This window comes from Bos javanicus, chromosome 1 (assembly GCF_032452875.1).
Source record: "Bos javanicus breed banteng chromosome 1, ARS-OSU_banteng_1.0, whole genome shotgun sequence".
Lineage (NCBI taxonomy): Eukaryota > Metazoa > Chordata > Mammalia > Artiodactyla > Bovidae > Bos > Bos javanicus.
In genome coordinates, this window is record NC_083868.1 from 154,003,249 (window position 1) to 154,029,564 (window position 26,316).

Genomic DNA, 26,316 nt, shown 5'->3' on the forward strand with positions numbered 1-26,316 from the left:
TGCTCTTGTGCACATCAGAGGAGCCCCCGTGAGTGTGCACTGACGTCTCCCCTTCAGAGCGCAAAGGATGCTGTTCAAACTGCAGACGAGGCGGCCGAGGCCCCAGGAAGCTGCGCGTCCCACAGTCACATGAAGAGACACCACGCTGTTACCGTGTCCATGAGCCATGAGTAATCACCCCTCAGACGTTTACAGCCCCCCATCTCAGCAGCCTTACTGTGCCGTCTCAGCACCCTTTCAGCCACATCCAGACCCCTTTCTGTAAGGCCTCACATTTACATCCTCTTCCAGTGGGCAGTGGAATTCTTCATATTAGAATATCATGTTGAATTAGCTATAAAATGTGATAAATATTTTAGTTCTCGTGAAGGTGACTTAAATTTTTTTAGAAACCAGATTTTTTTTAGGTAGTTGATATGTACTAGCTATATGATTTTGAGTAATGCATACAAATGGCATTGGTGGCTATCAACACAACATAAACAGCTTGGTCTGTTTAAAGTATCTTATTCTATGGTTTGTTATAATGATAATCGTTACATTTTAGAAGACAACACAGGCTTTGGCAAAAAAGGAGAAAAGAATGAAAATTTAGGATTCATCTTACTTTAAATTGCTACTATATCACCTTGTCCCCAACCCAGTATAATACAGACGACAGCCTTAAAATATTACTAAATTATAATAATCAAAATATTTTTGATGAAATATTTCATTTTAGTCCATAATAATTTTAAGAACTTTATAAAACTAGGCATTAAAAGAGGCTTTCACAAATGAGGCATTTTAGAGGAAAATGAAGAATAAAAAGAAAACTGTCCTTAAAATACTCACAGATTCTCTCCTGCCCATAGTTTTGCTGTGTGAGCGCGATCGGGAGATGTTGCTGAAAAAGGAATCCTTCTTAGCAGCAGATGAAGGTGGGGAGCCAGTGAACTCTCTCCCTCCAGGCAAACTCTCAATGCTCGGAGAGGAACTGATGTTTTTAGAACTTTGTCCTAGAAGAAAAATTCAGTAGCAATAATGAAACACCAGACGCTTTCACTGCTACTGAATTTACTGCTTGTAATAAATGATCAATATTATGATGCTTCTTTATGCACACCATCAACATAATGACTCCATGGAGTATTAAGATGCATGCATTTTTATGTATCAGAATAGCTGTCCATTTTTTAAAACAATGAAGGACTGCTAGAGTTTTCTATAAATTATTTATACTACAATGGTCTGAGTGTGTACATATATTAAAAACATGAAAAAAAAAATCCAATTTCAGAAATCATGGATTAAATGACTGGATTCTTCCTTACTAATGTTATCACCCTTAATAATAGAAAGTGAAAGTGAAAGTCACTCAGTTGTGTCCGACTCTTTTCGACCCCATGGACTATACAGGCCATGGAATTCTCCAGGTCAGAATACTGGAGTGGGTAGCCTTTCCCTTCTCCAGGGCATCTTCCCAACCCAGGGATTGAACCCAGGTCTCCCGCACTGCAGGTGGATTCTTTACCAGCTGAGCCACTAGGGAAGTCCAAGAATACTGGAGTGGGTAGCCTATCCTTTCTCCAGTGGATCTTGAGTTTCCTGCTTTGCAGGGGGATTCTTTACCAACTCAGCTATCAGGGAAGCCCTTCTATTATTAAGCCCTTCTTAATAATAAGAAACAATGATGTGGTGATTATATTATTAATAAATTGAAAAAAAAAATCCTCCACTGGTTTTTCTAAAAGCCTCTTTCATTTTCATTGATTGCAAAACAGGGACACTGCTACCCCCAAGCCAAGGGAGCAGCATCTGGAGAGGGACAGGATGTGGGCTCACACAGCCGTCCATGTCCAGACTGGTCCCCGCGTTGCAGTGCGGCATCTGTGACTCCCGAAGGGCCTTCCCCACAGGCTCCGGGGCGGAGAGGCTCCCAGACAGGAGCACGGGCCCAGAAAGTCCTGCTGGGCTGGAGGACAAGTGCAACCAGAGCCACGCAGGGCTTGTGGGCCCCACGGGGACACTTCCAGAAGGCTGTGACGGGGACTTACGGGCCTGGCACAGCGCCGGGCGTGCACTCACTCCTTCATTCGTTCATTCACCCACAGTAACCAAGGGCCTAATGATGAGCACCAGGCACTCAGGGGCACAAAAACACAGTAGGAACTAAACCGGCAGAAATCCCACTCCCCAAGGTGCTCAGTTTTTACTGAGGGGAGACAGACATATACATTCAAAACCTATGTATGATTTTACATGGCATCACATGGCAGAAAACATGGTGGGCACAAATAAAGCAGAAAAGGGGACTGAGAGTATCTGACGAAGGTGTGGAGTTTGCAGCAGGATGGTCAGGAAAGGCATCACCGAGATCTGAGGTGCAGGACTTTTGGGCAAAAACTCAGAGAAGGGAAAATACCAGCTTTGCAGATAATACGAGGGCCAGCAGGTACCAAGGCCCCAAGCAGGCCCCAGTGGTTTGGAGGATCAGCAGAGTAGCCAGTGTGGCTAAAGCTAAGCCTGGGGAGTGGGCTGAGGTCTGGGAGCCAGCAGGGCATCTGGCAGTGGGGGATCTGTAGAGTTTTGATGACTTTTACTCTGAGAAGGGAAGCCAGTGGAAGCAGCTAGAGGACTTGGGCAGGGGCATGACATGACTTGACTTAATTTTCAAAAGATACCTCTGACAGGTGTGTTGGGAACAGTTTAGGAATGGGAAAGAGCCAAAAAAAACAAAAAAGAAGGCGGGGGCGGGGGGGACAATTTTGCCACTGAAAAAATCCAAGTCAGCCAACTGATCGTAGCTTGGTGGTGAGAAGTGGTCAGATTCTACACAAAGCTGACTAGATTTACTGACAGATCCATCAAGGGTATGAGAGGAAGGGAGGGATCAGGTGTAACTGCGAGTGCTCTAACGTTAGACGGTGACGAGAGCTGAGTGCCTCCCACCCCAATGTCCAGATTGGTTTTCTTGTCAGTTTTTTTTTTTTTTTTTTTAAGTGACTTCCCTAAACTAATTCTGTAAAGTCTATATTCCTTGCTTTGTGTGCTCCTGAAGTCTTTGCTCGGTTAGCTAAGTGGTCAGGTAAGGGGCAGGAATTCCCTTTCCTTAAACTCCTTGAACCAGCATCTGAGCCCTGCGGGGAGCTCTGGGCCTGCGTTCAGGCAGTTTGCGGTCCACACCCAGTCTTCTTTCTTGTCTATGCAGAGACTCAAGTTCATCTGACAGACTGAGTTTCTTAGGTCATCCCTGGGCTTGTGCACAGTCCTGCATGTGTGTGGCCTTCTAAGTTCCTAGGAACATCCTGGCGCTTTCCACACCCTCAGTGGACACCCCATTCTTTAGATTTCCCTTCTGGGTCTCTTGCTAGCCTCTGGTTTGCCTGTTAAGCTTCTGGTCAGTCTCAGGTTTGCACCGTTTCTGCCTTGGGCAGCTGTGATGTTCAGTAAGGACCACTGACTATTTCTGATGGATGTTCTGTGGATAGGGTTTCTCTCCAAGTGAGTTCTGATCAAAGTCAAATAAAGACAAGCCCTAAGAACAAGATTTTTTTGCGGGAGCTGCTGGAACTAGTGACCATTTACTGCGGATGGGACTTTTGGGGTATTCTAGATTCCTTCTTTTTCCCCAGTGGTTGCAAGGCTGCTGGTCAAGAAAGGCTATGGCAGATCTGGGTGGCAACAGGGAAAGTTAAAATGGTACAAAGCATGCTATTATTACTGAGGTTGAGCCATTTTTTTCTTGAATAGATGCTCCTCACACTGACTCAGTCCTTTAACTGTTAGGGTTCTGAACAAGTCGACTTTGGCGTTTCTGCTGTTACTCTGTTTTATTTGTGGAGAAACAGACTTTTCAGAGTCCTTCTTCCATTATTCCAAAAGACCACCCCTCTGTAACTTACTTTTTGGACTTACTTGGTCATAAAAATTTACCTTTGATTTGTATAAAAATCAGCCTTACCCTTTTTAAGGAATGTGAAGAGAAAAAATTCGTAGTGTTCCTAAATACTCAGCGATTTTCTAATTTTCCACCTTTGCAAACAAAATGACAACACTCTAGAGAGGTGCATCTTTAGATAGAGTTAATTATTTCTATAAGATAGATTTATATGTAAAACTGCTATGTCTAATGGCATGTGCATTCCAATTTAGATAAACAGTTCCAAATGGCTTTCTCCTAGGGTTTTAACATGGGCTTCCTGGAAAGCTCAAATGATAGAGATAAAGAATCTGCCCACAATGCAGACCTGCGTTCAATCCCTGGGTCCTGAAGATCCCCTGGAGAAGGGCATGGCAACCCACTCCAGAGGAGCCTGGTGAGCTACAGTCCTTGGACTCACAAAGAGTCCACGACTGAGCGACCAATACACACACACGCAGGATTGTAACATAAATATATGTGTATATGTCTATACCTAAGTGTAAAAGTAGGAGAAGGCGATGGCACCCCACTCCAGTACTCTTGCCTGAAGACTCCCATGGACGGAGGAGCCTGGTGGGCTGCAGTCCATGGGGTCGAAAAGAGTCGGACACGACTGGCGACTTCACTTTCACTTTTCACTTTCATGCATTGGAGAAGGAAATGGCAACCCACTCCAGTGTTCTTGCCTGGAGAATCCCAGGGACGGGGGAGCCTGGTGGGCTGCCGTCTCTGGGGTCGCGCAGAGTCGGACACGACTGAAGCAACTTAGCAGCAGTAGCAGCAGCAGGCGTAAAAGTAACATGATGCATTAAATTTTTATTTGTTTGGTTAATCTGATGGAAGGAGGGCTTCATTATGTTAGTTAAGGTTTCTTGATAACTAGTGAGGGTGAATATCTTAAAAAAAAAACACTCTCAACATATTAATCTAGGCCATCTTCTGAAGGTCCTATGTGAATTGTCTCTGTTAGTTTTATTTTAAAAAAAGGTCTTAATGGAGTTCTTCTTAAATTCTGGAACATAGCCCCTTTGTATATATGTGTGTGTGTCTACGTTTTCTTTTTGGATTCTGTTTTCAGGGTCCTGCAAGGAAGGCATTTCTTACCCAAGATGGTAAAGTGGGAAACAATTTAAGCAGATGCTATAAACCTAGGCTTTTCTTCTTCCTTTTATGAGTATTTTCTCTTTGTTCCTTGGAACTGCACTCCTTGAGAAGCTTTTATTGCCTTGGGGTGGTGGAAGATACAGCTAAAACAGAAGGAATGTTTGCTCAGCTTTGAGTTTTAAATTACTTCTAAAAGTCCACAGAAAGGAATCTAAGAAATCAAAGCATTTTGATTCACAAGAACATGTCTTTTTCACAAAATGAAATGACAAACTTTCCACCTTTTCCTAAGTTTATACAACCAAATTTATCCATCCTTCAAAATTTGGGTCATTCACCTATAACATCTGCTGGTGCCGGTGACTTTTTGAAGTTATTACTGTAACGGCTCTTTTAGACGTTTTTCTACATTAATTCCTCCATTAAAGTTTCCTACTTCTTCCTGGGTCAAATTTAAGAATTCCTACCTTCCCCCACAAAGCCATGGCAGGTGGAATAAAGCCTATGCCCTTAATGTCTGGGGTCTGTAAGTGTGCTAGTTTACAGGGCAGAAGCAGCGCTGTAGGCGTGACTTAAGAGTCTGAGCTGGGAAGAGTGACCTGGGTGGCCATGTGGGTTAGTGTGGACAGGGTCCTTACAGTGAAACAAAAGCAGAGATGTGACTACGGAAAATGAGGCGGCTGAGGACAGAGAGAGCTGAACTGCTGGTGCTGGCTGTGAAGATGGAGAAAGGGAAACGAGGCAGTGTGGATCCTTGAGGGCTGGGAATGGCGTCCACTGACAGCCAGTGGGGAAATGGGGACCCCGGCTCTACAGTCACTAGGAACTGAATACTGCCGACAGCACAAACGATTCTCCCCCAAAGGCCCCCTGATGCCTCGGCTTTATCTTGGCGAGACTGAAGTCAGACCTCTCATCTCCAGAGTTGTTAAATAAGTGGGAAATTCTCATTATTACTCCTCCTTCTTTTAAAAAATTATACTCTGTTTTGGAGAAGGCAATGGCAAGCCACTCCAGTACTCTTGCCTAGAAAATCCCATGGATGGAGGAGCCTCGTGAGCTACAGTCCATGGGGTCGCCAAGAGTCGGTCTCGACTAAACGACTTCACTTTCACTTTTCACTTCCACGCAATGGAGAAGGAAATGGCAATCCACTCCAGTGTTCTTGCCTGGAGAATCCCAGGGACGGCAGAGCCTGGTGGGCTGCTGTCTATGGGGTCGCACAGAGTCGGACACAACTGAAGTGACTTTGCAGCAGCAGCAGCAGCAGAATACTCTATTTATGATCTCTAGATGGCAGAGGAACCATCTTTACATGTCGAGGAACCAGAGACCAAATTGCCAACATCCGTTGGCTCATAGAAAAAGCAGGAGAATTTCAGGAAAACATCTGTTTCTGCTTCATTGACTAGGCTAAAGCTTTTGAGTGTGTGTATCACAACAAACTGTGGAAAATTCTGAGAGATGGGAATACCAGACCATCTTACCTGCCTCCTGTGAAACCTGTAGTCAGGTCAGAAACAACACTTAGAACCGGACATGGAACAACAGACTGGTTCCAGATAGGAAAAGGAGTACGTCAAGGCTGTATATTGTCACCCTGCTTATTTAACTTATATGCAGAGTACATCATGAGAAACGCTGGGCTGGAGGAGGCACAAGCTGGAATCAAGACTGCCGGGAGAAATATCAATAACCTCAGATATGCAGATGACACCACCCTTATGGCAGAAAGTGAAGAACTAAAGAGCCTCTTGATGAAAGTTAAAGAGGAGAGTGAGAAAGTTGGCTTAAAGCTCAACATTCAGAAAACAAAGATCATAGCACCTGGTCCCATCACTTCATGGCAAACAGATGGGGAAACAATGGAAACAGTGGCTGACTTTATTTTCTTGGACTCCAACATCACTGCAGATGGTGACTGCAGCCACAAAATTAAAAGATTCTTGCTCCTTCGAAGAAAAGTTATGACCCACCTACATAACATATTAAAAAGCAGAGACATTACTTTGCCAACAAAGATCCGTCTAGTCAAAGCTATGGCTTTTCCAATAGTCATGTACAGATGTGAGAGTTGGACCATAAAGAAGGCTGAACACCAAAGAACTGATGCTTTTGAACAGTGGTGTTGGAGAAGACTGTTGAGAATCCCTTGGACTGCAAGGAGATCCAACCAGTCCATCCTAAAGGAAATCAGTCCTGAATAGTCACTGGAAGGACTGATGCTGAAGCTGAAGCTCCAATACTCTGGCCACCTGATTTGAAGAGCTGACTCATTAGAAAAGACCCTGATGCTGGGAAAGATTGAAGGCAGGAGGAGAAGGGGACGACAGAGGATGAAATGGTTGGATGGCATCACTGGACATGAGTTTGGGTGGACTCTGGGAGATGGTGAAGGACAGGGAAGCCTGGGTGCTGCAGTCCATGGGGTTGCAAAGAGTCGGACACGACTGAGCGACTGAACAGTAACAATGATCTCTAGCATCTCATCATTTAGCATGATAGTTCAGATTCCAAGTTACGTTAAAATACCAGGTAGATTCATTTACATTTATTATACTCCTGCAAAAACTTAGAATTTTGTGGACTACAACAACTCCCTCCTCCCAATTTATCTTCCAAAAAAAAAAAAAATAGTTGTAAGCAATTATATATATCAAATCTTATAAAATTTTAGTTTTTTTGATTAGTCTGAAAATAAGGTAGGGGTATCTCTATCTGTCAGGCATTTATAATATAAAGTAAAGTTCCATCAAATCTGCTTGGAAAATTTTCCATTTAAAAGAAATTACAAACATTATTGGGTTTCCCAGGTGGCGCAGTGTTAAAGAACCAGTCTGCCAATGCAGGATAGATGGTAGGGAAGCACGTTCAAACCCCTGGTTGGGAAGATCCCCTGGAGGAGGAAATGGTAACCCATTACAGTATTCTTGCCTGGAAAATTCCATGGACAGAGAAGCCTGGCAGCTACAGTCCATGGGGTGGCAAAAAGTCAAGACATGATGCCTGCGTGCGCACACACACACACACAAACATTATCAAGGGGAAAAAAGTCTTAAGTGATCCCTATTATAGAAATCAACTGTTTCCATGTTGAAATTATAATAAAATCAAGAAAACTCGGATTTTAGATTTTATCTGTCCTATAGCCATGCACCATCCCTAAACCTTTACTATATGCATACTTCCCTAGTCTGGCTACCCGAAGAAGAAATCAGAAAATTAAAATACACCTCAGCAGAGTGATGTTTACAAAACGTTAGTCCATGCACATGTATGGACCTTTACACTCTATATCATTTGATCCTAGTGACATTATGAGAAAACTGAGGCTTACAGAGTTTAATCGATTCTATGCCCAGGAAATAGTGCTTACATATACAGCTAGCAGTATCATACAGTTTGTCCAAACTTAGAGACTAAACCAACACGTTATTGCATTTCTGTATCAGAGAGGGTGACTCTAAGGAGCCACTTGATTTGGGGAGTGGCTGAGGCCTGTCTACTCTTGTTAGGATATATACACATTTTGAAATGCTTTTTCCTGGAAACACAAATGGATAGTCAGGTCTCTTGTATTCAATTAGAGTGCTCCTGCTTACATTACAGACCAGATTTCAGGAAGGGCAGGGGCTGCGCCCGTCACAGCTTCTCCTGTTGGGTGGTACATGGCAGGGTGACAGTCAACCTCTGCTGATGTTCCACGTGGAAGACCATCAGGGCAATGACTGCACTGCCGCTGCTCGGCAGAAACAGCCCAAGCCACATGTGTCGTTTGAATTTTCTAGTATCCACAGTTAAACACTAAAGACAAGTAAAACTAATTTAAATAATTTTTTTACTTCACCAAACATCCAAACTATGATCATTCCAACATGTCATCAAAATAAAACAACTGAGATATTTCACACTCGTTTTTTCAAACTAAGTCTTGAAAACCCAGTGCACACCCGTTGCAGTGCTCCCAGGTCCCATGTAGTGAACAGATACCACACTGGACAGCCCAGGTATAATCCACTCAGCAGTCTAAATTTCCAAATTTTTTCACATGTAGACTGTTACATAGAATAACCATCGTAACAAAATAAGATAATGACATACCTAGGCGAAATCTTTTGATTACCTGCTTTAATAAATCAGCTTATCAGTCATTTACTGTGTGGGAATATGTATCCAGTTATCCAATCCAGAGAGGATTTGGAAGTTCTGTTCTCCGTAAGTTTCTTCTGTAGCTTTTATTCTGCCTGGCCAACTATCGTTTCAGAGATAACGTTAAGTCAGCTCTTTTCAGAATTTATCTCAGAATGAACAAATTCCAAACTGGTGGTAGTATTAATAAAGTACTATGTGGCATGTATCGCATATAAAAACTGTACTAAAATACATTTCTCCTCTGTTACAGAAACTGGCTAACGTTTCTGTACCCTGTGAGAACGGAAACATTTAGACCTCAAGAAGCTGGAGTCACCAGCACGTGAGACGGAAGGAAGGGCCTTCAGCCCCTCCGCCCTTTCCAGGCCTAGCACACAGGCTCAGGACAACGTCGGGGCACGGATGAGACGTTTCTCCAGCCAGGCCTCGCCGGACAGATCCTGGCTGAGGAGTCCGCGTCAACAGGCCTGCAGCCCGTAAGCTGCACGGCGTTCTAACTGACAGGACCAACGCTCATCTGTGTGGGTGCCGGGGCCTGAGGCTCCCTCACCACGTGCGGGTGCCAGGGCCCGAGGCTCGCTGTCCGTTCCTTGGGCGCCGGGGCCTGACGCTCACGCCTGGAGGCACACTGTTCACCACGCAGAGCTGGGCAGGACTCCAGCGGGACTGAGGCACGTTTTCTCTCAGAGGCCGACGGCCCCTGTGGCTTCCTCTCTGCAGACAGCCCCAGCTGAAAAGAACTGCTCTGCCAACAGCATGCCCCTTCCCCGGGAACAGCTGCACCCAGGGCTGGTTTGGGCTGACAGAGGCCCGGGCTGGTCCCCTCTCACGACGGCCTCTGAGCGCTGTCCTGGCCTCAGGGGTCCCAGCAGCAACGGCAGGGAGTGCACCCCCTCCCGCAGCTCAAGGCTGCTGCTTTGACTCCTCGTGGATTCAGTGCGCTCCTTAGGGCACACCCCCAAAAGCGTCCTACGAAGCTCTGAAGTCCTGACCCAGAACGGCTTTTCATAATTATACGGTAAGTCACTCTTGAATATACTAAATATTCTCATGCCACAGCAGGCATGCGCAGTCTTTCCTTCAAACATCGGGGAACAAGCCCTGTGCGGGCTGAGGGTAGGAAATGTGTCTAGAAAGTCTGCCGGCCCCGAGGACGGACCCACAGGAGCTCCTGAAACACCAGCTCAGGAGACATGAGGCCTCGCACACACACCGACTAACCTACAACCCCCGCCAACGAAAGCACTGAGGAGGGACCACCTGATCCTGTCTCAGGCCATCAGACTTGGAGCTACATCTTTAGAGTTGGGGGTGGTGGTTCAGGGAAGGTCACTTTTCTGCAGGAAACACAGTATTTTGGAGGCAGACTACTGGGCACACCTCGATGAGACAAAGCCTGATGGACCCCTCGGGGCTCCCTGCCACCCGCGTGCTGGGGAGGAGGGGCGCAGGCCCAGGGGACGGGAGCACACACATTCCTTTCAGAAGCTGCTGGCACCCTCAGTGTGGGCTCTGTCCTCCCGGTCATCCGGCTCTAGGGCAAGGAGGGACGGAGGGAAGGTGGGGTGAGGACAGGGCAGCTGGGCCCAGCAGAGCGTGTCCTCAGGCAGGGGCCTGGCCGCTCCGGTCAGCAGCCCTGTGGGACTGCAGGGACATGGGCTCAGGATGACCGGAGCTAGGCTGGACGAGGCGCCTCCTGCGCTGGGCCCGTGAGAGATCTCAGGGCTTCAGCTAAAGCTGGGGCGGTCGTGGGCGACACACGAGTGGCTTGCCAAGTAGAATCCCTCAGATCCACACCTGCTGAGCCGGACACAGCTGGGGTCCAGTCTGACTTGGCTGCTGTCTAGCCATGGGGCCCCTCAAGTCCCTGACCCTCCATAGGCCACAGTCTCCTCCTTGGGGAAGTGAGCCCTTCACATGTGCTGGGTGCCCACGGCGGACACGTGGGAAGGGCTCAGCGTGGTCTGAGCGTCTGTGACGGACTCAGCACACGCAGACCATCCGCAGCACACCCGGCACCCCCGACCCAGCACAGGCGGGCATGGGCTGCCCCCCAGCCTCAGACCCACTCTCCTGAACGGGCCCATGGCCACCATGGCCACCTGCTTGGGGGGCACCCACAGACCTGGGCTAACGGGCTCTGAGCACAGGCCGCTCTGAAACATTCAATAAATGTTCTGGGTCCCATGGGCTATGTGTCGATGGAGCTTATCTGTCAAGAGCCAAGTTCACTGAAGGAGCTGCTCCAGCATTAGTGGGGACCCCGATTACAGGGTGGCTGGGGAGAGGAGAGGAGAGGAGGGAGGGACGCACGTGAAGCTCCTACGATGCTCCATGCGTGATATTCTCGTGAGCTTTCTCTCACTAAACTCAACAGGAAACAAGAACATGAGCGGTATTCCTAAATGGCCGGGCAGAACCCCATGAACCTGAGACCAGCTGGGGATCTGGACACAGGACACCCAAGGCAACACATTCAGGAGGCTGGGAATTCTAGGGGTCGCGGGTGGGAAGCCCGGCTCAGAGGATAGGGAAGGGCAAGGCCTCCAGGAAGCCCAGCGCTATGGTCACAGAAAGGGGGTCGCCTGGACGTCCCACGGTGACCCTGGAGCACACAGGACGCAACTGGTCCCCGCCTGGTGACACAGTACGACCTCACAGACCTGAGCGACAGACGGAAGAGGGCTCTGGTCTGCTCCTCAAAAACCACGTTGGTGCCGCAGGAGGGCAAAGGACCTGCAGTGCCTGCAACCCACCCGGTTCCAGCCCGGCCAGAGACGCCGGGCGCGGTCCCAGCCAAGGCTGGCGTGCCAAAGTGCAAACGTGGGGTTCAGATCGTCAGGACATATTATTAAGACAAGACAGAGGCGTTGAGTTGTTTCCTTCATACGGCTCACTCTGACAGCCTGAGAGGCACTTGAGGATGGCACACAGTGACCCCACCACCATAACTGCCCGAGCAGGCGGCCCCCTCCAGTCCTGACGATGGACAGGCGTGGGGTGCCGCCCCCCACCCCTGAAGCAGCTGTCCCTTTTCTCTCTCTACAGATGAGAGGCGGCCCCCTCCAGTCCTCACGATGGACTGGCATGGGGTGCCGCCCACCACCCCTGAAGCAGCTGTCCCTTCTCTCTCTACCGATCAGAGGCAGCACCCTCCAGTTCTTACGACGGGACAGGTGTGGGGTTCCGCCCCCGACCCAGCTGTCCCTTCTCTCTCTCTACAGATGAGAGGAGGCCCCCTCCAGTCCGCACGACGGACAGGCGTGGGGGGTACTGCCCGCCCCCCCCCCCGCCAGAGCAGCTGTCCCTTCTCTCTCTCTTTATAGATGAGAGGTCAAGCAGCCTCCGTGGGGCATCCAGCGAGGCAGTGACTAAGGCCGGATTCCAACCCAGGCCTGACTCCAGAGCCCATGCTGAGCACAGATTCATCACCCTGCTTCCCTAGAAAGGGCTGTAGCAAATGCGACTTCAAATGAAAGAAACGTGGAATGAGTCTTCTGGTGGCAAAGGGCTAACTCTGACCTTGTTCTCTATCCAACAACTCATTCATTCAGTGTCTTTGGAGTAAGTCTTCCCAAAAAAGAGGCATGTTCTGGTTAATTGATGAGTCTCCTTACTTTGTTTTACATATTCTGTATTCCTCTCTCTTCTTAAAGCGATTACTTAGAAGGCAGTGGAACTGATTGTTCTGCTTCAGGACTCTCGTTTTTCAACAGCACCCAGAGGGACTGATGCATGGCCATCTTCCAGGACAGCCTCTAGGCTCTGCAGTCCTTCCTGCGGGCAGGAGCAGGCTCTCCGTCCTGTTGCGCTACGTCCTGCCTGAGCTGCTCTGGCCTTCCTCTTCTCTGTCCCAGCCACTTACTGCTTGTCACCTGCACGGCACAGGTTCTGCTTTCATCTTGAGGGTCCACAGTGAAGTCATCTCTAGACATGAACTGTTAGCATATTAACATGAGGTATGTGTTACCCCTTAGTTTAAAATATTTTTTCTTTCTCCTAGAAGGAATTATAAGAAACTTAACAATGGATACCTGTAGTGAAATGGGCTGGCAAAAGGAAGTGCGAGGAGAAAAAGAAGCTGTTTCTTTTTTCCCTTTAGTTAACTGGGACTGTCTAATGTTACGTGCACTTTAGTTTTACATTAACAGTGGTTAAGTGGGAAGAGAGAATTTTTATCCTTTTCAACCTTGTTTTATTAAACAAACAAACCCCTATGTTCACAGCAGCACTATTTACAATAGCCAAGACATGGAAACAACCTAAAATGTCCATCCACGGATGAAGGGATAAGGAAGATGTGATACATACATACAATGGAATGCCCCAGATAGCCACAATGGAGTGGTCACTCACCTAGAGCCAGACACCCTGGAGTGCAAAGTCAAGGGGGCCTTAGGAAGCATCACTACGAACAAAGCTAGTAGAGGTGATGGAATTCCAGCTGAGCTATTTCACATCCTAAAAGACGATGCTGTGAAAATGCTGCACTCAATATGTCAGCAAATATGGAAAACTCAGTAGTGGCCACAGGACTGGAAAAGGTCAGTTTTCATTCCAATCCCAAAGAAAGGCAATGCCAAAGAATGCTCAAACTACCACACAACTGTACTCATCTCACACGCTAACCAAGTCATGCTCAAAATTCTCCAAGCCAGGCTTCAACAGTATGTGAACCGTGAACTTCTGGATGTTCAAGCTGGATTTAGAAAAGCCAGAGGAAACCATAGTTCAAATTGCCAACATCTGTTGGACCATAAAAAAACCAGGAGAGTTCCAGAAAAACATCTACTTCTGCTTTGTTGACTATGCCAAAGCCTTTGACTGTGCAGATCACAATAAACTGTGGAAAATTCTTCAAGAGATGGGAACACCAGACCACCTTACCTGTATCCTGAGATATCTGTATGCAGGTCAGGAAGCAACAGTTAAAACTGGACATGGAACCACAGACTGGTTCCAGATTGGGAAAGGAGTACGTCAAGGCTGTATATTGTCAGCCTGCTTATTTAAGTTATATGCAGAGAACATCATGAGAAACGCTGGGCTGGAAGAAGCACAAGCTGGAATCAAGATTGCCAGGAGAAATATCAATAACCTTAGATATGCAGATGACACCACCCTTATGGCTGAAAGCAAAGAGGAACTGAAGAGCCTTTTGATGTAGGTGCGAGAAGAGTGAAAAAGCTGGCTTACAACTCAGCATTCAAAAAACTAAGATGGTGACATCTGCCATAAAAGTAACGAAATGATGCCATTTGCAGCAACATGGATGGACCTACAGATTATCAAGCTAAGCAAACTAAGTGACAGTGAAGCCGCTCCGTCGTGTCCGACTCTGTGCGACCCCATGGACTGCAGCCTGCCAGGCTCCTCTGTCCATGGGATTTTCCAGGCAACAATACTGGAGTGGGCTGCCATTTCCTTCTCCAGGGGATCTTCCCAAACCAGGGATCCAACCCGGGTCTCCTGCAATGTAGGCAGATGCTTTTACCGTCTGAGCCACCAGGGAAGTACAAGCAAACTAAGTCAGAAATAAAAAGACAAACATCATATGACATTGCTTACATGTGGCATCTCAAATATGACACAAATGAAGTTATCTACAACACAGATACAGAGAACAAGCTTGTGGTTGCCAGCGTTGGGTGCAGGGGAGGGATGGATTGTGAGTTTGGATGAGCAGATGCAAACTATTATCTATAGGATGGATAAACAAGGCCCTATGGTACAGCACAGGGAACTATATTCAATATGCTGTGATAAACGACAATGGAAAAGGAAAAACCTGATAATATGCATAATGATAAACATGCATATACATTTATGTATATTTACTCATATCTGTAACATGAATCAGATCAGATCAGTCGCTCAGTCGCATCCGACTGTTTGCGACCCCATGAATCACAGCACGCCTGGCCTCCCTGTCCATCACCATCTCCCTGAGTTCACTTATACTCACGTCCATCGAGTCAGTGATGCCATCCAGCTATCTCATCCTCTGTCGTTCCCTTCTCCTCCTGCCCCCAATCCCTCCCACCATCAGAGTCTTTTCCAATGAGTCAACTCTTCACATGAGGTGGCCAAAGTACTGGAGTTTCAGCTTTAGCATCATTCCTTCCAAAGAAATCCTAGGGCTGATCTCCTTCAGAATGGACTGGTTGGATCTCCTTGCAGTCCAAGGGTCTCTCAAGAGTCTTCTCCAACACCACAGTTCAAAAGCATCAATTCTTCGGCACTCAGCTTTCTTCACAGTCCAACTCTCACATCCATACATGACCACTGGAAAAACCATAGCCTTGACTAGACGGACCTTTGTTGGCAAAGTAATGTCTCTGCTTTTTAATATGCTGTCTAGGTTGGTCATAACTTTCCTTCTGGGGAGTAAGCATCTTTTAATTTCATGAGTGCAGTCACCATCTGCAGTGATTTTGGAGCCCAAAAAAATAAAGTCTGACACTGTTTCCCCATCTATTTCCCATGAAGTGATGGGACCAGATGCCATGATCTTAGTTTTCTGAATTTTAAGTTTATGAATTAATAATTCCTAAGTATCTCTCAAAAAAAGCTCCTGGGGGCATATGTGCTATTTCTTAAGATAATTTTGAATAAAACTCTTTGAGTTAAGTCGACAAAAGAATAAACTCTCCTGTGGCATATCTTTTATGATTGCAACCTACACTGAGGAAAATAAAATGGATCTTTCCAACAATTTTCCAAAAATTATTTAATGGCCTGGATTGTGAGATATTGCTTTATATTTGTAATTTTCTTCAAAAAAATAAAACCCATATAATTATTGTGTGTTAAAAGGCAACGATACAGATATAAGACCTCATGATAAAAAAAGACTACCTACAATTAAAGAATTATTGCACATATTGATATTTGCTCAATTTCTGCTTGAAAAATGCTCCACCGCTCTGAAAAAAGACACCGGGTAAAGTCCACATGATATTTTATCTCCCTGAAAAGTGTGTCTATTCTTGTGGGTCTGGAACCTCTGATGAGCTTCTCCAGCTTCTGGGATTACTGAGCCTCAAGAATCTCCCCAGCAGAGATTACTAGAAAGCTTTCTGTTGCCACCACTAACTATTTTGGGTCCTGTCTACCTCCCCTTGCTCTCTGACACTCTGCAGGAAGTGTGCTGGGTTGAGGCAAACCCACAGTGACCTCTCCAAACTGGGACAGGGCTCGCCCCACTGCCCACTGCAGGTGAAAGCTGTTCACCTTGCCTCGTGTCTCATCAAGCCACTGGACTCTTCCCTGTGAGACTGATACACTCCTGCTGGGAACAGGGGCTCAGCAAAAGAGCTGGTTCTTGACCACGTGGACTTGCCCGAGTCATCTGAAGTACCTGTGATGCCCACGCAGCTTGGCGAAGCGGGAGGGAAGGTCAAGGAACCAATGAAAACAGAGCCTGGCACACTGCAGGATTCAACAAGTACTCGCTGAGTGAGTGAGTGAGACGATTCTACTTCTCTAATGCAAGTCATCTGAACAAAATGCTGCCATCGCCTTCTTTAAGAGTCTGTTTAAAAAGGGATGCTGTTCACGTGTCTACTGGAAAACACGGACTGAGCAGGAGTGTAGAAGCAGAAGTCAGAACAGGAAGCAGCCTTTAGCTTTCTCTTTCCACACAGGTATAAACCCATCAGGCTTTCGCAGCCAGAGATACACTCTGCAGCAAACTCACCCTGCGGTAACAGAACTCCTGTTAGACAGTTGCCTGGGGCGAACTCCCTGGCAGTCTGGTGGTTAGGACTTCATGCTTGTCACTGCCGTGGGCCCAGGTTCAATCCCTGGTCAAGAAACTAAGATCCTACAAGTTGTGTGGTGCAGCCAAAAAAAGAAAAAAAGCTTTTAAGTTAACAAATTTAAGTCCTGTGAATTCTCACCAGGTCAGAAAACCACATCAACATCCACGTAAGTGCAATAACTGACAAAGGGAAAGAAGAATCACTGATCTGCCTCTTGTACTGGCTATGCCACAGCACCGCATTACTATTTAGGTCACTGAACAGAGTAAACAGCAGCTTTCACAGACTCTCAGAGCTCGAAAAGCCCTAAAGGTCAGCGGGTTCAATTACCAGAACACAGCCAGAAACCCTACCAGGGAAACGCAGAACTAAATACAGAAGCAAGATCACACCCCTCTGTCCCATGGTATGTTTGTTTAACACATTAAGTCAACACACCACTCATGTCCTAACCATGACATATTATTTTCTGTTATGCTATTAAAAAGTACAGATATTATGGAGACATGTCATTATTAGAACAGCAGTTTAACGCTAGCAGCATGACTGTGCGGATATTTTTAAGGAAGACATTATATGAATTTCTATTAATACTGTCCTCTTTTTAGTCTGAATTTGAATGGAGGATTCTTAAAGTTAGTCTAGCCTTCCATTTAATACAGAATTTCTCTCTACAGGATATTTTAAAAGATTATGTAATAAAAGATAAATGCAGCAACTTTAAATATTTATGTTTCTAAATTCCATAGGAGGTGCTGAATATGGATTACTATTGTTTTGTATTTCTTAAATAAACTTTTTCTAGATTTTGGACACATGGTTATGATATTTAAATAGTCTTTTTATTTTAGATCATTGCCAATTACTCTACATAGAGATTTGTCACGCTGAACTCTAATTCTGTTAAAAGTGAAGTGAAGTGAAAGTCGCTAAGTCGTGTCCAATTCTTTGCGACCCCATGGACTGTAGTCTACCACTCCCCTCCGTCCATGGGATTTTCTAGGCAAGGGTACTGGAGTGGGTTGCCATTTCCTTCTCCAGAGGATCTTCCCAACCCAGGGATCGAACCCAGGTCTCCCACACTGTAGGCAGATGCTTTGCCATCTGAGCCATCAGGGAAGTCCAATTCTGTTAAAATGACTCATAATACAAAGCCTGTACTTAGAAACAAATTTTGAAATCAAGCTATAATTCTTCTATGTAAAATATAATAAGTACTTCTGGCTAATACATATAATAATAAGCAGATACACAGCATCTAAGATGTCTAACCTCAGAACTAATCTGTCAAATCCTATCATAGAGCACCTTTGCAACTGAAAAACACCTCAGCATGAACTGTCAATTAAAATATGGTGTTAAAAGAACCACAAAATCTAGAGTGCCATCTACTGCAAGGAAAGAGACTGGTACAAACTCAATTAAAAAAATAATAAAAAACAGACTGTAGTCAGATTTGGTGCTAGCAAGGTATGACACGAGAGGGGACTTTCTGTCCTAAACAACAGTGCCACTCAGTGGCTGAGCAGTGCAGTGAGCTGACAGACGGCACGAATGGAGGGCGGCAAAAAGGAAAATGGAGTTTGGGAGGAGGCAATGAGACTGCAGGCAAAGAGATGCTGCGTTGCCGTGGTAACTGTACCTGGGAGGTCAGTTAGGGTCTGGACAGGAACAGAAACCTGAGCATCGCTTCCTGTAACTACATCGCCTGGATTTCATAAGAAAAAATAATGAGATTTCATAAAGAGGAAATAAATTAACTTTTCGTTCATATTTATGCTATAATACTTTTTTACCTATCAACCTAGTTACTAAAAGTTCAGTGAATCAAACTATAACACAATCTTAGAAAAATTAATATAAAGTATTTCTTAAAGGAACTCATTTTTAAAATGTTTCCTTAAAAGTGTTTGTGCCTGTTTTTCTTGAGGAAAAAAAAAAGTTTCTACAGGTCTAAAGTACAGGAAACTAGCCATCAATCTGCTGAGCAGATTTCATTTTCCTACAAATAACAGCATGATTTTATATTTTCTTATTTAAAAATTATTTATCCAAAAGTATGTACGTATTTAATTAAGAAGTAGAGATGTTCCTTTAAAATCAATTTCCTCCTGTAACAGACAAAATTTATTTTTAACGAAACTTGAAACGAATTTCTTCAGTGATAAGATAAAGACCTAAACAAGTTCTGATTTCATACTAAGTACTGAAAAGATTTCATAAGTTACCACATGCACTTATAAATGTCAACATGTAAAAATAAATCTGTGAACGGCATACCCTTTAAACTTGATATACTTACTATAGGCAAGATTTCATTACAAATTGGACCTGTAGTAAATGCTTAAAATAAAGAAGTGCTCAAACTCAAAAAACATACAAAGGAAAAGGAGGGTAAGGGAGTGCATTCTCAAAATACAGGAAAGGAAAAGGAAAAGCTGAGAAGCACTTGAGGTGCAGGACCACTGAGAAGCAAGGTTTTGGGGTCTTTGATCTCCTTCCTGGGTGGCAGAGCTCACCACGGAGTAGAGCCACTGTCAGCCGAATGCCTTCCTGGACAGGTTAGCATCTGAAGCCTTATGCTATTTTGAGATTAACAAGCTGAAAAACAAGCCTTCGTAAAAGGCATCACATTTCCTATGTATGATAACACATAATTAACAGATCTGCTTTCCCTGTAGCTCCTACACAATAGCAAAAAAAAAAAAAAAATCAATTTTTGAATTATGTAACAACCTTCAGTGCCTTGACCACTGGCTACAATGATGATTTACAGCACAGACAGCTCATCTGGAAATTACTGGGTTGTAATTAGACCATTCCTATCAATTAACAGTACATGCATTTTACATGCATTTATATTCTCCCATAGCTGAAATAAAATCTATAAATAGGTACATACTCCAAATAACTGATAAACAACTTTTAGTGGGACTTCCCAGGTCCTGAATTTTCCTGATACAGTTAACTCTCTATTCACTGATAAGCAGTGTGCCTCATTTTCTGTACATTTGAAGATTTTCAAGTTTACGCTTGCTACTCATTTTACTCTGCAGCTTCTGGATCACCTATTAATGTATATTTAGAGACTGAAGCTAATTTTAATATTGATGTCACCTGGAAAATGCTGGAGGACCATCTGTGCTCCCTCCTTCCTTCAGGACCCCACCCCCAACACAGATACCCACGGCAGAATGCACTTCAAGTAACAGACATTTGGATGCTGGCTTTCTCACAGAACTCTTCCTCTATATGAGCAGGGATAATCGAGAGTTAACTAACCCATGAAAGCCATAAGGGTTTTGACTGCATAAACAACCACTTTTCGAAACAACGTTCAAGTTTTCCTACAGAGTGCACTAAAAAGGCACGAAGCACAGGGCTGTCCCGAGACGGTCAGAAGCCTATCCCAGCGCGAGGCTTGGGAAGGAGTCGGCACTGTGCTCACCCGCTCCGGGGCCAGGGGACACACCTGCGGGTTCAGGTCAGCATCAGGGCACGGCAGGACACTTTCGGGAAATGCCCGCAGAAAGAACCGCCGCTGGAGGAGAGTTAACAAACACACCTTTCATCTAAGGAACCATAGGTTTTTAGAGCTGGCATGCTCCCCAGGGGTCAATTAAAACCCCTTATTTTCCAGGTGAGGAAAAGGGTCAGAAGTTTCAGGATTCTGCCTATGGTTCACTGGAGAGCAAATGAATGATCAACCTACCCGCACTTCTACTGGTACAAACTGCTCTCTTCACCTTTTGGTCTATTTTATTAAAACCTTTATTCAGGGAGGGGCCCTGACAGACCAAGCCATCTTTAATATGAAGGTAGAGAAGCCTTCTGTAGGTTGACATGAGAAGAATAAACCAAAAATGAAAAGAAGAGCTGCCAAACAAGATCACTTCCGTTTCGCACAGGGATGGGTTACGGAATGCCCCAGCGATGCTCCTGTTCCAAATGCTCTGCTTAAGTGCTCTGTTGCTTCCCTATAACTGGGGACTTAGTTTTCATCAATTGTTCAGTCCTCATGTACTTCCTTTCTCACTCACTGTGATATTAATACTTGACATTTCCTTAGAGACACAACTTTATATTTCTATAGTCATTTGGCTTGGTTCCTCAGAAAATTTAAGCTACGGCATTAAGAGATTCTCTGACTCATTTGCCTGCCATCAGTTAGAATTACTACTAACTATGGCTTGTTATCAAAGCAATATTGAAATCATATTTGTTTAGAACAATAAAACAGTACAATTAAGAAATATATTAAATAACATTCATTTCCATCCTGGAAGTGGGCATGTCTCCTGGCATTAAAATACATTTACAATATGTTAAGGATTTGAAGTCTCCTTTTCTTTAAATCATGTGTGATAGCTCTACATTAAAAAGAGAAGAGTGTAATAATATTAAAAGATGTTCTTATGTAAGGTAAATGGAATATTCTAATAGAAATTTAAACGGCAATCATATAAAGTCTAATACTTCATATAGGCAACGACAGATAAGTGTAACTAATAGAAGCACACTTATTGAACACACACAGTTTGTTTTCTGTCACTGGCATATAAAGTCCATTTAACTTAAGTTTACCAGTTTAAATACCAGTAATTAAAATTTTGATAACGCTGGATGCAATCGTCTTAAAGTATATGGAACATGGGTTAATATTTAATATTTAACGATTCAATATATTATTGTTACTGTCAACACTGAGTGTTGGGTACTGAACTTGGCTATAATCCAAGGGATTCCTTTACAACGTGGATGAGGCAGGGGTCAAGAGGGTATCTGCTCTGACACTAAATGGCCACAGACTCCAGGCTTTGTGAGGCCTCAGGACTGATTTCTGTAGATTTTCTGCCATCATGTTAGTATCTCGTGCTTCCGGAATACACACAGCAGAGCCTCACAGCTAAAAATAAATGTAGCCGTTTCTAACTGGCTATGAGTCGGGTTACTTGATTCACACTTCTTTGGAGGTAAGTGGAAAATATGAGAAAAAGGTTCTCGGTAGGAACCCAAAAGGCTCTCTTACGAATACAATGAGCAGGGTGAGGTGCTGGGAAGCCACCGAAGTGGAGGGCGCCTCCCAGAGCCCCGGCGGCAGGAAACCGCCGGCACAGCGCGGAGCCGCGCACACCGAGAGCCCGTCTCACGCTCTCCGCCTCTCCCAGCGCACCAACGCAGACACGGGCCCTGGCTGCCCGAGACATCCTGTCTGCCCCTTCCCCTGTTCGGGGCTCTGCTTCGTGCTCCTCGATGGTACAGCAGCTGGGAGAGGGATGCAAGCCTGGTGACCTGCCTCCTCTGAACCAACCTCAGGGGTGAAAGCTGGGACCAGCAGAGCCCAAGGGTCCCACGCCCGGCCCTTGCCAACGCTCTCCTAGCCAGAGGCATCACTGCACAGTCGGCAGAGACCTCGGTCTACAGGCCTCAAGCTCTCTGCTGTGACAAGTTCTCTGCTGTTCACACCACGCTCTGTGGGCGTGACCACGACTCAAATGCAAGCACACTGAGGCAGAAATGTTAAGAAAGTACTTTAACAAATTAGCTCATAAAAAGTTCTTAAGAAGAGTATAGTATCTGAAATTCCCATTTACAAACAATCTAACATGTTTTACAGTTGAGTTTGGCATTAGTTCCTCCTCCTAGGATGGTGGTTCCTCGAAGTCTGGTGAGAAGGCCCAGGTTCTAGTATCCTCCCTTACCTTTGTTCAGCTGCACGGGCATACTTTCCGATTTCATCAGCCTCTGCTGCTGCTGCTGCAGAGCGTGCCTGGGGGCCTCCGCCAAGGTCCTGGTGGGAGCTGCCGCCGGGGAGGGGGCGCCAGCACCGCCCGCTGCCACGGGTCCGCCGGCACCGCCTGGGGCTGCTGCGGGAGAAATCAGCTTCCTTCCGAAGTTAATCAGGCTGTTCGAGACCTTATTTATATTTAGGGGAGCGCCTTTGGCATTGGTCCTATAAAAAAAAAAACACAAACGTGGAGACACATTATTTAAATTAGAGAACAACTGTTCTCTAGTATCAGAGTATCACATGTTCTGTTGATGCAAAGACATAGTTCACATGCTTTGAAAAGGGCCATTTACGAGATCAGGTACACACAGTGAGGTATGGAAACTTAAAAGTGACCACAGAACAGTCCAACTGCAAGACTTTTGAAGATGTGGCTTGTGGAATTTTTTTTTTTCACTCCTTTATTCAACAGGCCCTAACAGTGGCGGCGCCACCACTCTACAGCACAGCTCCCCCTGGAGGGCCCAGGCAGGAAGTGCGTCCGTCACATGCCATAGAAGGAGGCGGTGACGGACGCCTGCGACGCGGGCTCCGAAGGGGCGGTCAGGGCTGGGCGAGCCCGGGTGGCCGCAAAGGGGAGCGAGGGGAGAACAGGTCTCCCCCAAGGCCGCACCTCCCCCGATTCTGCAACAGCAGCGTCTCTGACAGCTGTGCAGCCAGCTCACAGTGCATCATGGGTCGGGCCCCCAGACCCGAGTCTGCCCTCCCCCCGCCGCCCTCCTCCACACCCCCTTCCCGCGACCCTGCGTCCCCTTCCCAAAACACCACATGTTTTGCTGGTCTGCCCGGTGTATGTCCGCCTTCTTCACTCCCCAGTGCAACAAAATGCCATGGAGACAAGGACGCTGGTCTCCATCCCGCCGCTGCCAACACACACCACGCGTTCCGCCTACACTTGTTAAAAGGCAGACGGACCCTTCTCACCCGGCCCGGCCACCGCTCGCCGCCCACAGGCAGGGTCCCCGCGGCTCGGCCCTCTGGAGACGGCTGCTCCCAGAGCCCCCGTCCCACCTCGTGCTCGCTCCTCTCTGCTGTGTCTTCCATGAGCACACCACCTGCTGCGCGTGCACTCCTGCACACAGGTTTGCAGCCCTTCTCCTCTGAACGCTCATTCCTTCCTGGTCTCGCCCTCCTCACAAAGTGTCTCATGAGCTTTCTGTGCTTCAGTCTGGCCCACTCGGTCTGGCTATGGTCCCCTGCTCTCAGCCCACCCCTGGGGTCACAGTGACTGCGCTGCAGGGCCCAAGGGCCACCCTCACCTCGCCGCTCAGCACTCAGCCCCCCTCCACGCTCCCCTCCGGCTCACACAGGCCTCTCCTGGCGACCGGGGTTTGCCAGTGCCGATGCACAGCCTGGCAGAGAGAGAGGACACCAAGTCAACATCTGTTAAAATGAATGATTACTTCCCAAATGAGTCACCGGCTTTAAGTATCTCGGGGCTATTATCTGGAAGACCAGTTAGACTATTTTACTTGTGGGATGTTGTCCATGTCAATATTAGTATGTAATCCAATCATTAATAGAAGCCTATTTTCTCACATTTAGCTTTGTTTTCACAAAAGTAGGAAACTGGAAATCAATTCTGAGAGATCCACTTGTCACGATTTTAGTCACCTTAAATTTTGCCATCATTTCCTTTTCTCAGATCTACCTGGCAGCACGTACATGGTAATTCTCCTGCGTTTTATGTGACAGCTGTGTCCCTGCCTTTACTAGCTGCTGTTCAGTCGCTGTGTGGTGTCTGACTCTTTGTGGCCCCTTGACTGCAGCGTGCCAGGCTTCCCTGTCCTCCACTGTCTCCCCAAGTTTGCTCAGACTCATTTCCACTGAGTTCGCAAGGCTACCCAACCATCTCATCCTCTGTCACCACCTTCGCCTTCTGCCTTGCCCTCAATCTTTCCCAGCATCAGGGTCTTGTAGATAGAGCTCTCAGTAGAGCAAAAAACTGTAAAGAACAATACTGCATGGGAACATGGAATGGTAGGTCCATGAATCAAGGCAAATTGGAAGTGCTCAAACAGGAGATGGCAAGAGTGAACATCAACATTTGAGGAATTTGTGAACTAAATTGGACTGGAATGGGTGAATTTAACTCAGATGACCAATATATCTACTACTGCGGGAAAGAATCCCTTAGAAGAAATGGAGTAGCCATCATAGTCAACAAAGAGGCTGAAATGCAGTACTTGGTTGCAATCTCAAAAATGACAGAATGATCTCTGTTCATTTCCAAGGCCAACCATTCAATATCACAGTAATCCAAGTCTATGCCCTGACCAGTAATGCTGGAGAAGCTGAAGTCGAACGGTTCTATGAAGACCTACAAGACCTTTTAGAAATAACATCCAAAAAAGATGTCCTTTTCATTATAGGGGACTGGGATGTAAAAGCAGGAAGTCAAGAGACTTGTGGAGTAAGTTTGGCCTTGGAGTACAGAATGAAGCAGGGCAAAGGCTCATAGAGTTTTGCCAAGAGAATGCACTGGTCATAGCAAACACCCTCTTCCAACAACACAAGAGAAGACTCTACACATGGACATCACCAGATGGTCAATACCAAAATCAGATTGATTATATTCTTTGCAGCCAAAGATGGAGAAGCTCTATACAGTCAGCAAAAGCAAGACTGGGAGCTGTGGCTCAGATCATGAACTCCTTATTGCCAAATTCAGACTTAAATTGAAGAAAGCAGCAAAAATCTCTAGACCATCCTGATATGACCTAAATCAAATCCCTTATGATTATACAGTGGAAGTGACAAATAGGTTCAAGGGATTAGACCTGATAGACAGATTGCCTGAAGGACTATGGACAGAGGTTCATGACACTGTATAGAAGGCAGGGATGAAGACCATCCCCAAGAAAAAGAAATGCAAAAAGGCAAAATGGTTGTCCGAAGAGGCCTTACAAATAGCTGAGAAAAGAAGAGAAGCTAAAGGCAAAGGAGAAAAGGAAAGATATACCCATCTGAATGCAGAGTTCCAAAGAATAGCAAAGAGAGATAAGAAAGCTTCCTCAGTGATCAATGCAAAGAAATAGAGGAAAACAATAGAATGGGAAAGACTAGAGTTGTCTTCAAGAAAATTAAAGATACCAAGGGAACATTTCATGCAAAGATGGGCACAATAAAGGACAGAAATGGTACAGCCCTAACAGAAGCAGAAGATATTAAGAAGAGGTGGCAAGAATACACAGAACTATACAAAAAAGATCTTCACGACCCATATAATCACGATGGTGTGATCACTCACCTAGAGCCAGACATCCTGGAATGTGAAGTCAAGTGGGCCTTAGGAAGCATCACTACAAACAGAGTGAGTGGAGGTGATGGAATTCCAGTTGAGCTATTTCAAATCCTAAAAGACGATGCTGTGAAAGTGTTATACTCAATATGCCAGCAAATATGGAAAACTTAGCAGTGGCCACAGGACTGGAAAAGGTCAGTTTTCATTCCAATCCCAAAGAAAGGCAATGCCAAAGAATGTTTAAACTACCGCACAATTGCAGTCATCTCACACGCTAGCAAAGTAATGCTCAAAATTCTCCAAGCCAGGCTTTAACAGTATGTGAACCATGAACTTCCAGAAGTTCAAGTTGGATTTA

At 45.8% G+C, this 26,316-nt stretch overlaps 1 protein-coding gene across 10 annotated transcripts in view; it reads right to left on the bottom strand.

The window, feature by feature from the left end:
• Nucleotides 1-26,316, bottom strand: part of TBC1D5 (TBC1 domain family member 5) — a 599,010-nt gene that overhangs the window by 50,237 nt on the left and 522,457 nt on the right. For 9 of the 10 annotated variants that reach the window (XM_061427849.1, XM_061427904.1, XM_061427893.1 and 6 more), the window contains 2 exons: nt 22,626-22,876; nt 835-998 (listed from right to left, as the gene is read on the bottom strand). In XM_061427849.1, the coding sequence (XP_061283833.1) occupies nt 835-998; nt 22,626-22,876 (415 nt within the window). Of the gene's footprint in view, nt 1-834; nt 999-18,565; nt 18,632-22,625; nt 22,877-26,316 lie in introns of all 10 variants that reach the window. The other variant, XM_061427917.1, reaches the window with a different exon arrangement.